This window comes from Neolamprologus brichardi, chromosome 11 (genome assembly GCF_056152115.1).
Source record: "Neolamprologus brichardi isolate AB-2024 chromosome 11, ASM5615211v1, whole genome shotgun sequence".
Lineage (NCBI taxonomy): Eukaryota > Metazoa > Chordata > Actinopteri > Cichliformes > Cichlidae > Neolamprologus > Neolamprologus brichardi.
The window spans coordinates 12,578,107-12,594,313 of NC_142114.1; the positions used below are offsets into that span (position 1 = coordinate 12,578,107).

The 16,207-nt window shown below is 38.3% G+C and overlaps 2 protein-coding genes across 4 annotated transcripts; both read left to right on the plus strand.

The window, feature by feature from the left end:
• Window positions 1–3,752: 3,752 nt before the first annotated feature.
• On the plus strand, window positions 3,753–7,537 carry LOC148100507 (myelin-associated glycoprotein-like). Of its 3 annotated transcripts, XM_087847757.1 has the most exons (8): window positions 3,753–3,804; window positions 3,994–4,353; window positions 5,033–5,311; window positions 6,488–6,757; window positions 6,835–6,925; window positions 7,149–7,241; window positions 7,349–7,412; window positions 7,502–7,537. In XM_087847757.1, the coding sequence occupies exons 1-8, from the start codon at window positions 3,753–3,755 to the stop codon at window positions 7,535–7,537; spliced, it is 1,245 nt and encodes a 414-aa protein (XP_087703883.1). The 3 variants fall into 3 exon arrangements, with proteins under 3 accessions (XP_087703883.1, XP_087703882.1, XP_087703881.1); XM_087847756.1 differs by lacking the exon at window positions 3,753–3,804 and having other exon boundaries at window positions 3,900–4,353; window positions 6,497–6,757; XM_087847755.1 differs by lacking the exons at window positions 3,753–3,804; window positions 7,502–7,537 and having other exon boundaries at window positions 3,900–4,353; window positions 6,497–6,757; window positions 7,349–7,478.
• Window positions 7,538–11,283: 3,746 nt separating this feature from the next.
• Window positions 11,284–13,776, plus strand: LOC148100508 (uncharacterized). Its single transcript, XM_087847758.1, has one exon. The coding sequence runs from the start codon at window positions 11,417–11,419 to the stop codon at window positions 13,475–13,477; it is 2,061 nt and encodes a 686-aa protein (XP_087703884.1). The 5' UTR covers window positions 11,284–11,416; the 3' UTR covers window positions 13,478–13,776.
• Window positions 13,777–16,207: the final 2,431 nt, after the last annotated feature.

Genomic DNA, 16,207 nt, shown 5'->3' on the forward strand with positions numbered 1-16,207 from the left:
CACAACATACTCATTTTTATTCCCCACACCAGCCAATCTGAGCCACGGTATGATTGGTCAGAAAAAGGCACTATACCATGACACACCACAGATTACTTTGCACCAGCATCTCTTAAAATTGTGATGGGAATTTTGTCCCCCTTCTTCTCAGTCAGTGATAGAAAACCTTTAGAGATAAAAGGCTTGAAAACTGTGTGGCTGCGCCGGGGAACTTGAGGTGAACGTGCCCTCCCCATGCCAGGGGAAACAATAGGGTCCTGACGTGTCAGAGATGAATAAACACTCTTGTGAGTCAGGGCAAATTCATCTGTCAAGACAGCAGCGTTTGCAAGAGACTCAACTTTTTGTTCATTTAAATAAATCACCACATGCTCCGGCAAACATTTATTAAAATCCTCCAAAAGCACCAGTTCCCTTAGCTGTGCAAAATCTTTGACTTTGCTAGCCTGACACTCTTTATCAAAAAGCACCCTTTCTCACACATAAACTACACACACTTGGTTGTCCCTTTTCCCATAGTGTCGGAATTTCTGTCTGTATGCTTCAGGCACCAATTGATAAGCACACAATACTGTAGCCCTAACCACATCATGGTCTAAGCTTTGGTCCACTGAAAGGCTAGCACACTCCTCCTGAGCTTTACTCACAAGCCTACACTGCAGCAGCAAGGCCCAAACTTCCTTTTGCCAGTTCAAAGCTTTAGCAAACACAGCAAAGTATGAATCCACCTCAGTTTCTCTAAAGGGTGGTAACAATTTAATGCGCAAATCAAAGCAATTATGGGGCGATAGGGGGAGCTTACAGTGTGAGCGGTGACTGGATGGAGCTACTAGGGTGGCGTTGCAGCTCTAAAGCTTTCACCCAGATGCATCGCTTCCACCTCCAACTCCCAGTTTCTCAACTCCGCTTCCATAATGCAGAGCATTAGCTGGAGCTCCTCAGCTGACGTCCCCATCATAGAACTGGGAGGAGCTAAAGGAGAAGTGTTTACAGGAGGACCAGTGGAAGGAGCTAGAGGCTCCACATCAGCTTTGCCTGCCCCATTTGCAAATGCCACATCTGCCAGCAGAACCCTCTCAACCAGCTACAAGCTGCCGCAGCTGTTCTTTCCTCACAGCCAACGGTGTTTGCACAAAGGTTTTCAATGAGCATCAAATCTATCTTTCTACACTTATTTAACTGCAATGTTGGATTCCCGGCAAACTTATCTAAATGAAACCCCATTGTGGCTAACCACACAAACCAAACAACCTTCACGTGGAACTTACACAAGCACAAACAACACAGAGAACAAACAATGCCACCCTTGGGTGTGAGGACCACAAACAACATACAGCATCATAACCTGGGTCATATCAGAGTATTAAGTGCACATCTGTCCATACTGGCCTGTGGTGACTGTAATAGTTTTTACTGCTAAAAACAGCAAATCCCCAAATATAAGTCAGCAAAAGCAAACATTAGAATAAAAATAATAATGGGTTGGATTTATATAGTGCTTTTCAAGGCACCCAAAGCGCTTTACAATGCCACTATTAATTCACTCTCGCATTCACACACTGGTGGAGGCAAGCTACAGTTGCCCTGGGGCAGACTGACAGAAGCGAGGCTGCCATATCGCGCCATGGGCCCCTCTGGCCAACACCAGTAGGCGTAGAATATCATCTTTATCTACCCACAGTCTATTTATTCATCTATTTATTCTAGCAAAGCTTATGGTAATTAGCTAAAACACCAAGCTTGAGGTGGGATGCTGCACTGTGGTTAACGTGTTGCATTGCAAAACAGAGCTGTGAAGTGATGCATGACTGTCAAGTGTTACCCTTCTCATGAATGTTAAAAATAAACCCATTTGTATTATGGTAAATATTCTACGTTTAGCACTAAAGGCTGGTTTTCTTTTAATGTAACATGACAATTCCAGTAACCAGAGAAATATTTAAACTAGGTCAGGGGTGTCGAACTCCAGGCCTCGAGGGCCGGTGTCCTGCAGGTTTTAGATCTCACCCTGGGTCATCACACCTGCATTAAATGAGTTCATTACCAGGCCTCTGGAGAACTGCAAGACATATTGAGGAGGTCATTTAGCCGTTTAAATCAGCTGTGTTGGATCAAGGACACATCTAAAACCTGCAGGACACCGGCCCTCGAGGCCTGGAGTTCGACACCTGTGAACTAGGTTGACCTTTCTTGCAAAACACAAAAGGAATGACTTTATACAAGGGACACATAGAGGTCAGCTTACAGTAAAGACAATAACTCAGTATGGTAGAAACTACATAAAAGAATCAATTTAATGGAAAACAAATAAGATTTATTTTTAAAAAGGAAAGAAAGAAATGGACCAAAAAGTGAAAACCTAAATATATTAATACATAATATAATGAGAAACTAAATAAAGAAGCAAAAGGCAACAAGAAAGGCATGTAATGATCAAGTTGTGATGTCAGTCTCAAAGAAACAGTGAAACTGATTATAAAAAAAAAAATTATAGGGAGGGGTGGCCACCTGCCGCGACAGGTTGGGCTGAGAGGAGGAAGACAGGATAAAAGATATGCTGTGGAAGAGATCCATATATCAATAACAAGTATGATTCAAAACATTATGAGTGAGAAAGGTGACTGATGAAGAAATCCTCAATGGATAATGGGAATCCCTAGAAGCCTAAAACTACTGCAGCATAACTACGGGGGAATTCAGTGTCACCTGGTCCAGCCCTAACTATATGCTTTAGAAAAAAAGGAAAGTTTTAAGCCTAATCTTGAAAGTAGAGATAGTGTCTGTCTCCCAAATCCAAACTGGAAGCTGGTTCCACAGAAGAGGGGCCTGAAAACTTAAGGCTCTCCCTCCCATTCTACTTTACTACTAGGAACAACAAGTAGGCCTGCAGTGTGAGAGTGAAGTGTTCTAATGGGGTGATATGGTACTATAACGCCATTAGGTTATCATAGAAAAAAAATGAAATTATGATTAATATGACTATTTTCTCAACCTTACAGCATATGAGGGAAAGAGGTGACAGTTTGTGTTTGATAAAGTGGCTTCAGAGGGTTATCTAAGAGCTTGCAAAGAAAAGAGACTGGACTAAATTTCTTAAAGATGTTTCACCTTTCATCTGAGAAGCGTCACGGCTAGCTGGGCAAGTTGTATGAGTTTTAATAAAGGACCCAAGTTGCAGGCAGCTTCTGATGCGAGTGAGCTTTATTAATATGGTAGGTGAAACAAACAGGAACGTAGCGGGCATGAAATAAAACCTAAGGATAACCTAAACTGGGAAAAACTAACCAAAAACAGCCTTGAAACCTGAAATGGAGGTGCAGAGAAACTATAGAGGCTGACGCAGGGAAACTACACAGGATGACGCAGGGAAATAACACAGATGAACCAGCAACAAGCAGGAGAAAACACAGGTCTCATAAACACAAAGGGGCAATCAGGGAATGAGAAACAGGAAGGAGACACAGCTGGGATTAATTGGACATAATGAGACAATGGGAAGAAAAACTAGACACACTAAGATAGCAAATGGCCTCAGAACCAGAAGACCTTAATCGGAATAAAATCGAAACCATGGATAATAACAATGAAAACAAAACCACTGAGTCCTCAGACTCAGGGCTATGGCAGGCAGTTCAATTCAGAGGATCTTAAAAATAGAATTGAAACTTCGCAATCACCTCACACATGAAGGAAATAAATGTGACGACAAACAAAACTTGTCTGTATTTACTTGAGTGACAACAAGGTGAAAGATGGCATTGCGGTGGTCTTTGTGTTTGTTCTTCATGTGCATTTGCCTTAAAGGTATGGATAGTTCATATATTTAGCTGTAATCTTTAATTCTCACTTCTTTTATAGGCCTTTGTGTTTTTGTACAGACAAATTATGACAAGTGTTAGATGATCTGGTCTGTATTATTCCATGTCCTTCTTTCATTCTTTGTCTTATTCCTGTGCTTTATTTCATCGCATTTTACTCTGCACTTTATTACAGTTACCCCAACAGAAGCTTCATCTTGGAGCGCCACTGTGCCATCCTCAGTGAAAGGTCTTCTTGGCGCATGTGTGGTAATCCCCTGCTCTTATAACTACCCATATCCACAAACCAATACCACAAGCATTACAGGCATTTGGTATAATAAGGATAATCAAGTCATCTGTCATTCGGATAAGTCTCAAACTTCGGGTCAGTTTCGGAATCGGACAAAGCTGCTGGGAGACCTCAGCAAGAAGAACTGTTCTCTGATGATTGATGATCTTCAACAAAGTGATGTGGGGCCTTTATATTTCCGGATTGAAATTAAAGGCTATGACCAGTACTCCTACAAAAGTAACAAAGTCTCTGTTTCAGTCAGTAAGTAAAATAAATATGGTTACCAGTAAAGTCTTGTGTTCTAGCTCTAATAGTTCTCTTTTTATTTCCAGTATTTTTACCATCATGTTGGACGTTTGACATTCAGCATTCGTGAGCATTTTAGTTTTAGTGAAACAGGTCTGATCTAAGTCTTTTATACTCATTTGAATATAAATATGAAGTAAATATTGTAGGGTCAGGTTGCAGTGTTCTGGAACATTTTGCATTAATTTTTGCAGACTTGCTTTAGTTGTTGAACTACTCATTCAAACCTTAGATGTAAAAATGTATTTGTACAACTCATCAAATTATGATAATCAATCAAAATCAATGGCAATAGCAGTTATCATTATACTCCAACCATGTTATCAACTATCAATTCGCTCTGTTCTTTATAAATTGTTTATTGTAAAACTGCTCAGCTTCTTCTTCTTTGTCAGTCAGATATTGAAAGTAATTATCACCTAGTTTATTTCTTATTTCATTCATCTTTAAGCTTGAAATCACACTCAAAACCCTTTACTGTGAACAGTTTATTAACTTGACTAAAATTTAAAGTTGCATACAACATAAAATCAGCAGCTGTACTGGTTAAGTACATTTGTATTTCCATTACAGTATAAACTTACTGCCATGATGGAGTTCTGGTTTATGACCACAGTCTTTTTTGTTAACACAGGTCAACCTGATTTCTCTGTGCAAGAGGTAAAGGAGGGTGAGAATATGTCTGCATCCTGCTCCGTGTTTCACTCCTGCCCCAAATATCCACCTTCTTTCATCTGGAGTCACTCTGGAGAGCAGCACGATCAAACACAGCAGCTTCATGAAGGCCAGTGGAATTCAACATCTACTCTGACCTTTCGCCCAAACCGCTCTGATCACAACAAGCCTTTAAAATGCAACATAACATACCATCGAGGGCTGCACCAGGAAACATCTAAGATGCTTCAAGTAAGATGTAAGTGTACTGCAGATGTACTAGGGTATTAACCGCTGTAGCTAGTATCAAGCCTTTTTAAACTAAAATCTCCAAAAGTTGATTCTGCTCATCTGGACGCAATGCCCCAATCTTATGAGATTTCCCAATCTTACCTGCAGTCAGCTGAGACTGAAGAAGCCACTTGGATGAGTGACGAAACGTTTCTCCCACAAAACGCTACGTCCAGATGAACAGAATCAACTTTTGGAGATTCACTTACCTTGATGATTGAGCATGCATCAAGACATTTAAACTAAAACGTTATTTACAATCAAATAAAAAAGAAAAATTTTTTAAAAATGTGGATTAAAATGATAAAATAGAACAAAATAGGGGAAGGGAGCACAAATAAAGAAAGTTACAATTTGTTGTATGGTCACAGTAGACACAGTTGCCTCTCACCATGACTGAGTATGACAGCCCTCACACTACTCACCTGAAAACTTTATTCATGCTGCCAGTAAATGAAGTTCACTGGAGTTTTTTTTGGGTTTTTTTGTATTGAAAGGGAAAGCTGTGAAATGCTGCCTTCTTACATACTATATTTCTTAATTATCTAACAATCAATCACACTGCATGCTTATTTCAACTGCACCGCACCCAGGCCTTCCAGGGCCCTGTTCATTTTAACACTCTTGGGTTCTCCACACAGTGATTACACTACTTAAACAAACTAGAAGGGTCAAAAGTACTGTAAGAATCACCTAGTGTATGGAGAAACAATAGCATCAACAGTTTATTGTGTTAGATGTAGTTTTCCTCCCAAACACAGCTGTGTTATACATAAATATATATTTATTACTTTATAACATTTGCAATTTGTTGCACTAGTTTCATTATCAGGGGATTCAAAGTAGTCATGATGCATCTATATTATAATCACTGTAAAGTTGTCGGTTTTACAGGGGTTTTTTGGGTTGTTTTTATTATATACACACACACTAAAAAACTGTATGCCTGAAGTGCTTCAGTGATGCTAACCCTATTTGCAGCTATGAGTGGCACAGTTAAACTGTCAGCTGTCACCAGACATGCCCTGTGCAGCTCATGTTATGTGTTACATTACGCGAGAGTAAATCCAAAAAGAAAATAGATTTTTTTATTTCATTCAAACATATATAATATATGCATGGCTATGTCTTAATATATGTCTTGTTCTCACAGATGGCCCTGACATCAAGACTTCCTCAAAGTGCTCCTCCGAGGACGGCGTGGTAAAGTGTGAGTGCATCGTAGAGTCCGAGCCTCCCAGCATGGTCTATTTTATTCTTGGTGACAGAGTCATGCAAAGCAGCAAAGCAGAGAAAAATGGCTTTGTTACTATTGAGACTCTGCAGACAGACTTTGGGTCTTTACGGTTTGTGCACTGCCTGGCAAACAACATGCTGGGATATGACAACATCTTGCTCTCTTTACCTGTTAATGGTAAGAAAGACTTAGGATGAATTGATCTCTCTATTTTTACACGACAAAAATACTTAACATGGTTTCTTTGTCAACAGACAACATGCAGAATATTCTTATCTCAAGTGGAGCAGGTGTGATTTTGCTGATTATTGTGATAGGAAGTGGAGTGGGAGTTGTTAAAAAATGGTAAGTTGTCATGAACATAATCATTGCAGATAAACAAATAAGTCATGTATGTGGGAGAATCTGTAAATATTGCAACATGTATCAAATAATAGTCACAATCATGATTACAACTATATGAGCACCAGAACAATTTTTTTAGGTCCTGACAGCCTGTCTTTAATTTCAGAGGCTGTGAAAAGTGTCAGTTTTCTTTCTCATTTAGTCAAAAACATTTTACTGCCAGTAGGGGGAGATCAAGAGACACAACAACCACTAACTTGAGCACCATGATGTCAGACAGACCTGTGGAGCTCCCTCATAGTGCCCCACCGAAAAGGTTTTAATTCTTCACTTCTGTTTGCAAACAAACAAAAAAAAATCTTAATCATAAATATAAGTTTAAAGATGTGTCACTTGTTTTAATAATAGCTTTTCTTTCTGCAGGAAAATGAGCCGTAAGGATATCCCTTCCCCTGACATGTACACCAATTATCCTGTCTATGGCAACGTATGGATAAGTAATGTTTTCTTCATTAGTTCATTCATATTTTGCATGCATGAAAAAGGGGAGTGAATTGATCTTGTTTCTCTGTGCAGACTGACTGGGATGAGTCAATATATGCCAATGTGTAGCATGTGGAAGATCAGCTGGAGTCCATGTTTATGTCCTCTGATATATGAGTTAAGAATGAGTCAAGTTTTTTTTTCCCAATCTCATTCAGTTTTCAATGTTTATCACTTATATCTGTCATATATAATTCACATTTTATTTGCAGAATACAATAAGTAAATATTAATGTCTAAAACTGTGATGATCTTGTGATTCCTGTCATAAACTGCAAAAAAACTGGAACAAGGTCACTTCATCAGAATTCATGTTTTTGTATTTTTTTTTCTGTCATTTGTAAATATTTCGTTCATGAGTGTGGCACAATATCATGTGATCCCATTAAGTCTAAGGATTTTAGTTTTTTAGCTGTTTTTTTTTTTTTTTTTTTTTAATTCCTGTGAACAGTTCCTCTATCCAATCTTTAAATGACGCAATGCTGCCACCTGGAGCTTGTTTCTCTCTCTCCCTCATTTGTGTGTGTGTGTGTGTGTGTGTGTGTGTGTGTGTGTGTGTGTGTGTGTGTGTGTATATATATATATATATATATATATATATATATATATATACACTCCGCAACTCTGAAAGTCTCTGTGTGGTGTCTGTGAAGGTTCTCAGTCATCCAGGTCATCGTAGTCAAAGGAGCTTGCAAAGAAAAGCATCTGGACTTCTTTAAGTTGCTTCAAGACGTTTCACCTCTCATCCAAGAAGCTTCTTCAGTTCTAAGATTCTAAAGTTTATGTTTATATATAAATATATGCAGTGGCCCCTAGAGACAAAGCACGTACAAACTCCAAAACACATTTCTAGCATTAACTAAACTTCCAAAACAGAGCTACCTAGATCAATTAAGTTACACAATTGAAAACATATGTATATTGTTTGTGTATTTATACACAAGCACTCATATATATATATATATATATATATATTCAAATAATTTAAAAAAAAATGTTCATTTACCTGTTACTACCACCAAATCCAGTCGTTGGTACTTCCTGGCTTGTGTAGCCACTAGGTAACAAAAGCTCAACACTGCGCCTAGCATGCTGGAGCACTTCTGTTGTCTTTTGTACGTGTTTTGGAGTTTGTATGGGCGTCGGAGTTTTTACGTGCTATGGAGTTTTTACATGTTTTGGAGTTTGCACGTGCTTTGTCTCTAGGGGCCACCGTAAATATACTTTTATTTATTCACTCCACATGTAATGAATAAATCATATAATACAAAAATCAACTGTTCACATTTCAACTTTTAACTATTTAAATTTTCAGCTTTTTCTTTTCAAACAAATTTAAAGTGAAACAACACAAAACACTGCAAACCACAACACAATTAAATATAAATTAAAATATGAAAACAAAAAGAAGATGCATATTCTCTGTCATATGGGCCTGCATGAATAAACTTTCTGAATCCTTTATCATCCGCAACTGAAAATAGTTATGGATGATTACTATACCTTTCTAATGTATAGTGTGTGTGTTGCCCCTGGCTCTCTTTCTCTCTCTTTCCCTCCTGCTCTGTTCCTGTGCTACTGCAAGTGTAACTACCGCACCTCCCCCCTCTTCCTAGCGCAAAGCACAAGGCTCGCATGTGGAGTGAAGCGGAAAGAGAGGGTGGGTTTTCATGAGCTGTATGCTAAATCATCAATATAAAAACAATGAAAGGCTTGAACTACTTCAGTTGTGTGTAATGAATCTAAAATATATGAAAGTCTAATGTTTATCAGTACATTAGAGAAAATAATGAACTGAATTTTTTGAGAAGGACCTGTACACTTTGACACACATTGGAACTGTTAGCAAAAGGAAGAGTTACTGAATTTTACAGGAAAAAATATCATTAATATGTCCCAACTTCATGGAACAAAGATATAAGAAAGTGAGGACAGGGCAGAGAGGTATTTGCATGATTAGCAAGAGCCATTTCATAAACTGGAATTCAAGGCTTACGTGTAAATTATATCGTAAACCAGAAGCATTCCACCACAGTAGTTTACTCTCTGGGCAGTATTTACTTTTAAGTGAAAAGCATTATATTCTGTTTATATTCATTGTGTTTTCTTTGTTCTTTTTAATCATACTAGAAGTTTGTAGTGCAGTAAAAATCTGATCAAGGTAGACGGACAGGTTTACACTTACACAAGCATTACACAGTATTCATTTGTAAATAACTGGACACGAAAAACTAGAGATAAAAAATGTGATATAATATTATACTGCGGTGTATTTCGAACAAACTAGGCAGCTTATTGTCTTTCTCTTGATGATACTTTTTCTTTTTTTTTAAAGGCTCAAACAATCTGTTATGAAAGCAAAACAAACAAACTGATGTTGTATAAATTGATTCAGGATTATTTACTTCGAGTCCAGAAATCATAGCTGTCTCATCAGATCCAGTTGTGACATTAGCTATAGTTTCCGCGGAGGGTACTTGGTTCTGTATGACAGCACAGCTTTTAGGTTGAATTCAAGCGCTTGAGTACAGCCTGATAATTAGAGGCCTGCAAACTGTTTGCTGATGAACTTTTGTCTGTAAAAGTACAGACAGCTTTAGAAGACACAGGACACGAGATGGGTTCAACATTTCTTTTGAGTTCCATGTAACAATCCCTAACTCTGTAATTAAAGAATGTGCCATTTAATCTTGGCTGGCTAAAATGGGGTGGGGGCCGTTCAGGATTTAGCACAAGTCAGCTTTTGATCAGAAAGTTTTCTGGTTTGATCCCTGGCTGCTCCAGTCTGCAGGCCAAATATCCTTGGACAAGATTGTAATCCCAAGTTGCTTTCTGATGCATCCATTGGAGTGTGAATGCTTTATAGAGTTTGTGAAACAGTTGTACATGTGGTCAGGTCGTTTTGTATTTGTGTGTGGATTGAAGCACATGCCTGAGAGCACATCGATCACTGCACATATTTTTAAAATCTTAGTTTAAATAAAGTTTTTGATTATTTATTATAAAAAAGAGATGATATAGATATATATATATATATATATATATATATATATATATATATATGTATATATATATAATGCAATGGGTACTCCACCAGCTAACATGTCAGTTAATTTGACACATAACACCAGTTAGTTCTTCCTTTTGGTGAAAGCTGGGCTCTTCAGTTCAGCATGGTACAGCTCCAAAGATTCTGCAACATCAAACCCTCTGTCTGCTAATGTTACATCACCTGGGCTGAGGCAGTCCAGGGTAATTTTAAGTTTCTTTTTTTGTTTTTAAAGTTTAGATATAAACAAAAAAAGAAAAGTAACATTTGTCACTCTCTATCTTCACAATGGAAGATTCATTTTCATCTCATAAGTGTTAGCAACAGTTCTAGAAAAGGACACAGGTTTGTTCCAGTGTGCAGAAATGTTATTATAAATGTTCAAACTACTGCACTGTAAAATCGAATTAGTTCCCAGAACTCAAAAAACTATGCAAACTCGTTACCTCCAAAAAATTGAGTAAAGTTTACTGTTAGGACAACTTATTCATTGCAAGTATGCAGTACTAAGAATAACTTGATGTTCCTGAAGGTGCATTATGAATTGTTTACCCACTGACAAACATTTTGAGTTCTACTAAATTAAAAAACAATTTGTGGTAACCTGATTATGATTTAAAAAGAATGATTAACAACACTTCTTGTAATGGTGTTGAAATCAGCCCAGTGTTTATTTTCAAATGCAAAAAAACTGCCACCATCTGTTGGCAACTATGACACGTTTAGAATCTTATGACCACTTTGTCCTTTGATCCTAAAAAACCCTCAAACAGGGGTGAGACACAACCACTTTTAGTCCGTTATTCGCAGCATTTATGTTCGTAGCGTTCAAACATTCGCCAGAGAAATCTTTTAAAACATTTGGATCCTTTTGAGAGTGACAGTTTACAGATTCAAACATGTCTCAGAGAAAAAAAAATAAAGAAATCCTTGAAGAGAACGAACACCTGAAAATAAACCAGAGAGACTTGCAGTGCCAACTCCAAGACATGGAGGAGAAATACAGAGCGCTGCAGGTAAAGCTTGATGAAAGGCCGCACACAAAGGAAGACTTTCTTCAAGAAAAAAGGCTACAGGAGATAAAACAGAAGGAAATGGATTTCAAGCTTCAGGACGTGGAGAAACACAACAAAGGCTTGCAAATCAAGCTTAATGAAGCTCTGCAAAAAAATAAAGAGCTCCTCCAAGAAAAAGATCAACAGGACATGAAGCAGTGCAAACTCCAAGGCATGGAGGAAAAATACAAAGCGCTTCAGGTAAAGCTTGATAAAACACTGAACAAAAATAAGGAGTTGCTTCAAGAACAAAAGCAACAAGAAATTAAACAGAAACAGATGGACTGCAATCTTGAAGACGTGCAGGAAAAATACACAGAGCTGAAAATAAAGCTTGATAAAGCACTGCAGCGAAATAAAGATTTCCTTCAAGAGAAAGAACAGCAAGACATGAAACAGAAACATCTGGATTGCAAGCTTCAGCAGATCGAGAAACACAACGAAGGCTTGCAAGTAATGCTTGATGAAGCTCTGCAAAAGAATAAAGAAATCCTTGAAGAGAAAGAAGAACTGGACATTAACCAGAGAGACATGCAGTGCCAACTCCAAGACATGGAGGAGAAATACAGAGCGCTGCAGGCAAAGCCTGATGAAAGACCGCACACAAAGGAAGACTTTCTTCAAGAAAAAAGGCTACACGAGATAAAACAGAAGGAAATGGATTTCAAGCTTCAGGACATGGAGAAACACAACAAAGGCTTGCAAATCAAGCTTAATGAAGCTCTGCAAAAAATTAAAGAGCTCCTCCATGAAAAAGAACAACAGGACATGAAGCAGCGCAAACTCCAAGGCATGGAGGAAAAATGCAAAGTGCTTCAGGTAAAGCTTGATAAAACACTGAACAAAAATAAGGAGTTGCTTCAAGAACAAAAGCAACAAGAAATTAAACAGAAACAGATGGACTGCAAGCTTGAAGACGTGCAGGAAAAATACACAGAGCTGAAAATAAAGCTTGATAAAGCACTGCAGAGAAATAAAGATTTCCTTCAAGAGAAAGAACAGCAAGACATGAAACAGAAACATCTGGATTGCAAGCTTCAGAACATCGAGAAACACAACGAAGGCTTGCAAGTAATGCTTGATGAAGCTCTGCAAAAGAATAAAGAAATCCTTGAAGAGAAAGAAAAACTGGACATTAACCAGAGAGACATGCAAGGTGTGCAGGAACAACACGGAGCGCTGCAGGCAAAGCTTGATGAAACACTGCACGAATATCAAGAGCTGCTTCAAGACCAAGAACAACAGGAAATAAAGCAGAAAGAAGACAAAGAAATTCTCCAGGACTTTGAGAGGAAAAACCAAAACCTGCAAGAACTTTATAACAAACTGAACTACAAAACAACTGAACTGGAAGAGGAAAAGGAAAAGCTGCAAAACCAATGCTCAGAGATGCAGAGTAAGCTCAATGACATGCTGAGAAAAAACACAGAACTCGAGGAACTTTCAGACAACTTGAAGTGCAAAAACACTGAGATGCAGGTGCTAAAGCAACAACTGGAGAAAACAAACGAAGACCTGCAGTGTACACTTCAAGAAATCGAGAGGAGCAGTCAACAGTTGGAAGACACGCACAACAAATTACAACAGAGTTATACAGAGCTGCACGAGGCAAAGCTAACGCAGGAGGCAACATCTAAGGAAATGAAAGAAAGGCTTGAAGACAAACAAGCCAAATTAGAAGAAGTGGAGAAAACATGTAAGAGACTTGAGCAGGAGAATGCAGAGACAATCGATCAGCTGAGAACCCTTATCCTAGAGAAAAAAGTGCTTGTGGAAAAGCTGATGGAAAAGAAGAAAAAAAGATTCCGCTTCTTCTGGAGGAAGAACACTCCTGCTTTTTCTTCTTTTTCTACTTTTTCTACTGCTGATGTCACCCTGTCTTCCTCCACCTCTGTTCCATCTTAATTTTCACCTCTCCTCTCCCTTTCTCTCCTGACACCTCTCCCTCCCCTGTCTCCCTTTAACTCCTAACACCTGTCCCATCTCTCCCCCCCCCCCCCCCTCTCTCTTTTCACCCTCACCCCCCAACCAGTCCCGACAGTTGACTGCCCCCTCTAGAGCCTGGTTCTGTCATAGGTTTCTTCCTTTATAGGGAGTTTTTCCTATCCACTGTCGCACCTAGTGCTTGCTCAGAGGGGATTGTTGGGGTTTTCTCTCCTCTATCTCTTTCCTTCTTTCTATCCCTTTCCTTTACCTTCTTCTTTACAACCCCCCCCCCCCCCCCCCCACACACACACACACACACCCCTTTCTATTTCCCAAATTAATAATAAACACAATTTGCAAAATTTTAAAAAGTCAGATCAATGTCTTCATTCAAGAATGAATTGTCTTTGTCACGGGGTCATGTGTATTTTGTGTTTTCCTCGGGCTGGTGATCCTTGCAGTCGTTGAGCCCAGGAGTCCAGATTTTTAGTGTTTTAATCACATTTAGTGTTACATTTTAGACCACAACAATAGGATATCCACAATTTAGGATTCAGGCATTTGTTTTTTTTCAATATTGTAATTATTCTATGATTGCAGATGTTTAGAGTTAATTCGTTGATTCAGATGATTAGGTTAATAGCTCGTTTAGAGAACCTTTTCATGATATGCTTAATTTTTGAGATAGGAATTTTGGGTTTTCATGAGCTGTATACTAAAATCATCAATATAAAAACAATGAAAGGCTTAAACTACTTCAGTTGTGTGTAATGAATCTAAAATATATGAAAGTCTAATGTTTATCAGTATATTACAGAAAATAATGAACTTTATCACTGTACTGCCTCTGCTATGGTTGGGCAGTCAGCTAAACTCCTTCCCCACATCAAGACTCTGATGACACGATTACCGGTTCACAGGTTTATTGACACAGGGAAAGGTGAAACTGTAACAAACAGTACAAGGCATAATCACTGTACTTATTCACCATGTACATATATAACGATGAAAATATATTAACCCAGTTTTTTTAATATGTCAACATGCAATGTTCATATGAATTACTTCCCTTTTTAAGTCAAATACAAACATCAAATTATGATTTTAACAAGTCTTGCTATAATGAATGCCTCCAATTCATTTGTCGTTCCCCTTTAACTAGCTCCATAAGCAATTGCTAGCGTAAACTATATAAGATTGGTTTTATCATTAAACTTACAGAAAAATGAACTTACTTGAAAGAAAGTGGTCTATACATGCACATAAAATATAAAACAAGTCTATACATACCCACAATGCTACCAAAGGCATAGGATGTATGTGGATGCCACTGGATTTATCTGGCTAAGGCCACCATGCTGCACATGCCTTCTCATTAATTCACAGACTTACTTCCAGTTTACCGATGACATCATGTCCTATTACAGACTACAGGTTTTAAGGTGGCATCAGTGAGTTACAATTGCATATTTAAACATTTACCAAATCCAAGAAAACAGTCTACCTTAAAAACTTTTGATATCAGAACACTCCCCGCCCACCACACTTTGTCAATGACAGTTCAACACCTAGACATCTGAAGCCAGAAGTAGTACTATTTCTGTAATGGGTCTCACAAACAATGTTTCTCCTCCTGGCTTGATGACCTTGACCTCGACCTGGTGAACTTTATCATCTTTGCTTTGGAAGGTCTGTGTTACCAGACCAAGTGGCCACTTATTTCTTTGTACTTGACTGTCCTTGAGGAGAACAACATCTCCTGGCTTAATGTTTGGGTTAGAGGACTGCCACTTCCTACGTGATTGCAATGTTGGAAGGAACTGCTTGTGCCACCTGTTCCAGAAGGTGTTGGACAGGTGCTGGACTTGTCTCCACTGATGGTTGTAGAGGTCAGAGGCTCCAAACTCTCCTGGAGGAGCAGGAACACAGTTTACCTTCTGTGTTAGAAGAGCAGCTGGTGTAAGAATGAATGAGTTGTCGGGGTCAGTTGTTACAGGAACAAGAGGCCGGGCATTAATGATGCCTGCTACTTCTGCCATGAAAGTTACCAACACTTCATGGGTAAGCTTCCCCTTGAGCTGGAGGAACATGGAGTCAAGAATCCTTCTAGCCAGACCAATCATCCTTTCCCAATTTCCCCCGTGCTTCTGAGTTTTTACGTGTTTTGGAGTTTGTACGTGCTTCAGAGTTCGTACGTGTTTTGAAGTTTGTATGTGCTTTGTCTCTAGGGGCCACCGTAAATATACTTTTATTTATTCACTCCACATAAAATGTAATAAATAAATCATATAATACAAAAACCAACTAGTCACAGTTCAACTTTTAACTTTTTAAATTTTAGGCTTTTTCCTTTTAAACAAATTTAAAATGAAACAACACAATTAAATATAAATTAAAATATGAAAACAAAAAGAACATGCTTATTCTCTGTCATATGGGCCTGCATGAATAAACTTTCTGAATCCTTTATCATCCGCAACTGAAAATAGTTGTGGATGATTATATGGGCAGAAATCTGTGCTATCAGAACCTGAATTTGAATAAGTTAAATTTGAATTGCTCGGATTGAATCTGAATTGTAACTTGAATAAATGCTTTTACAAATTGAATATGAATTAGCCTAATTTGAAATTCTATTTATTGGTTTGAAAATGATCATCACTAAATTGAAATTGAATTTTATAGTTTGAAAATGAATCCATTTGCTTT

Bases quoted from the DNA above. Each gene is read 5' to 3' on its own strand.
- LOC148100507 (XM_087847755.1), top strand. From the start codon at position 3,900: ATGATCTGGTCTGTATTATTCCATGTCCTTCTTTCATTCTTTGTCTTA. The intron at 4,354-5,032 runs GTAAGTAAAATA...TTGTTAACACAG, and splicing joins CAAAGTCTCTGTTTCAGTCA to GTCAACCTGATTTCTCTGTG. The intron at 7,242-7,348 runs GTTTTAATTCTT...TTCTTTCTGCAG, and splicing joins CATAGTGCCCCACCGAAAAG to GAAAATGAGCCGTAAGGATA.
- LOC148100508 (XM_087847758.1), top strand. From the start codon at position 11,417: ATGTCTCAGAGAAAAAAAAATAAAGAAATCCTTGAAGAGAACGAACAC.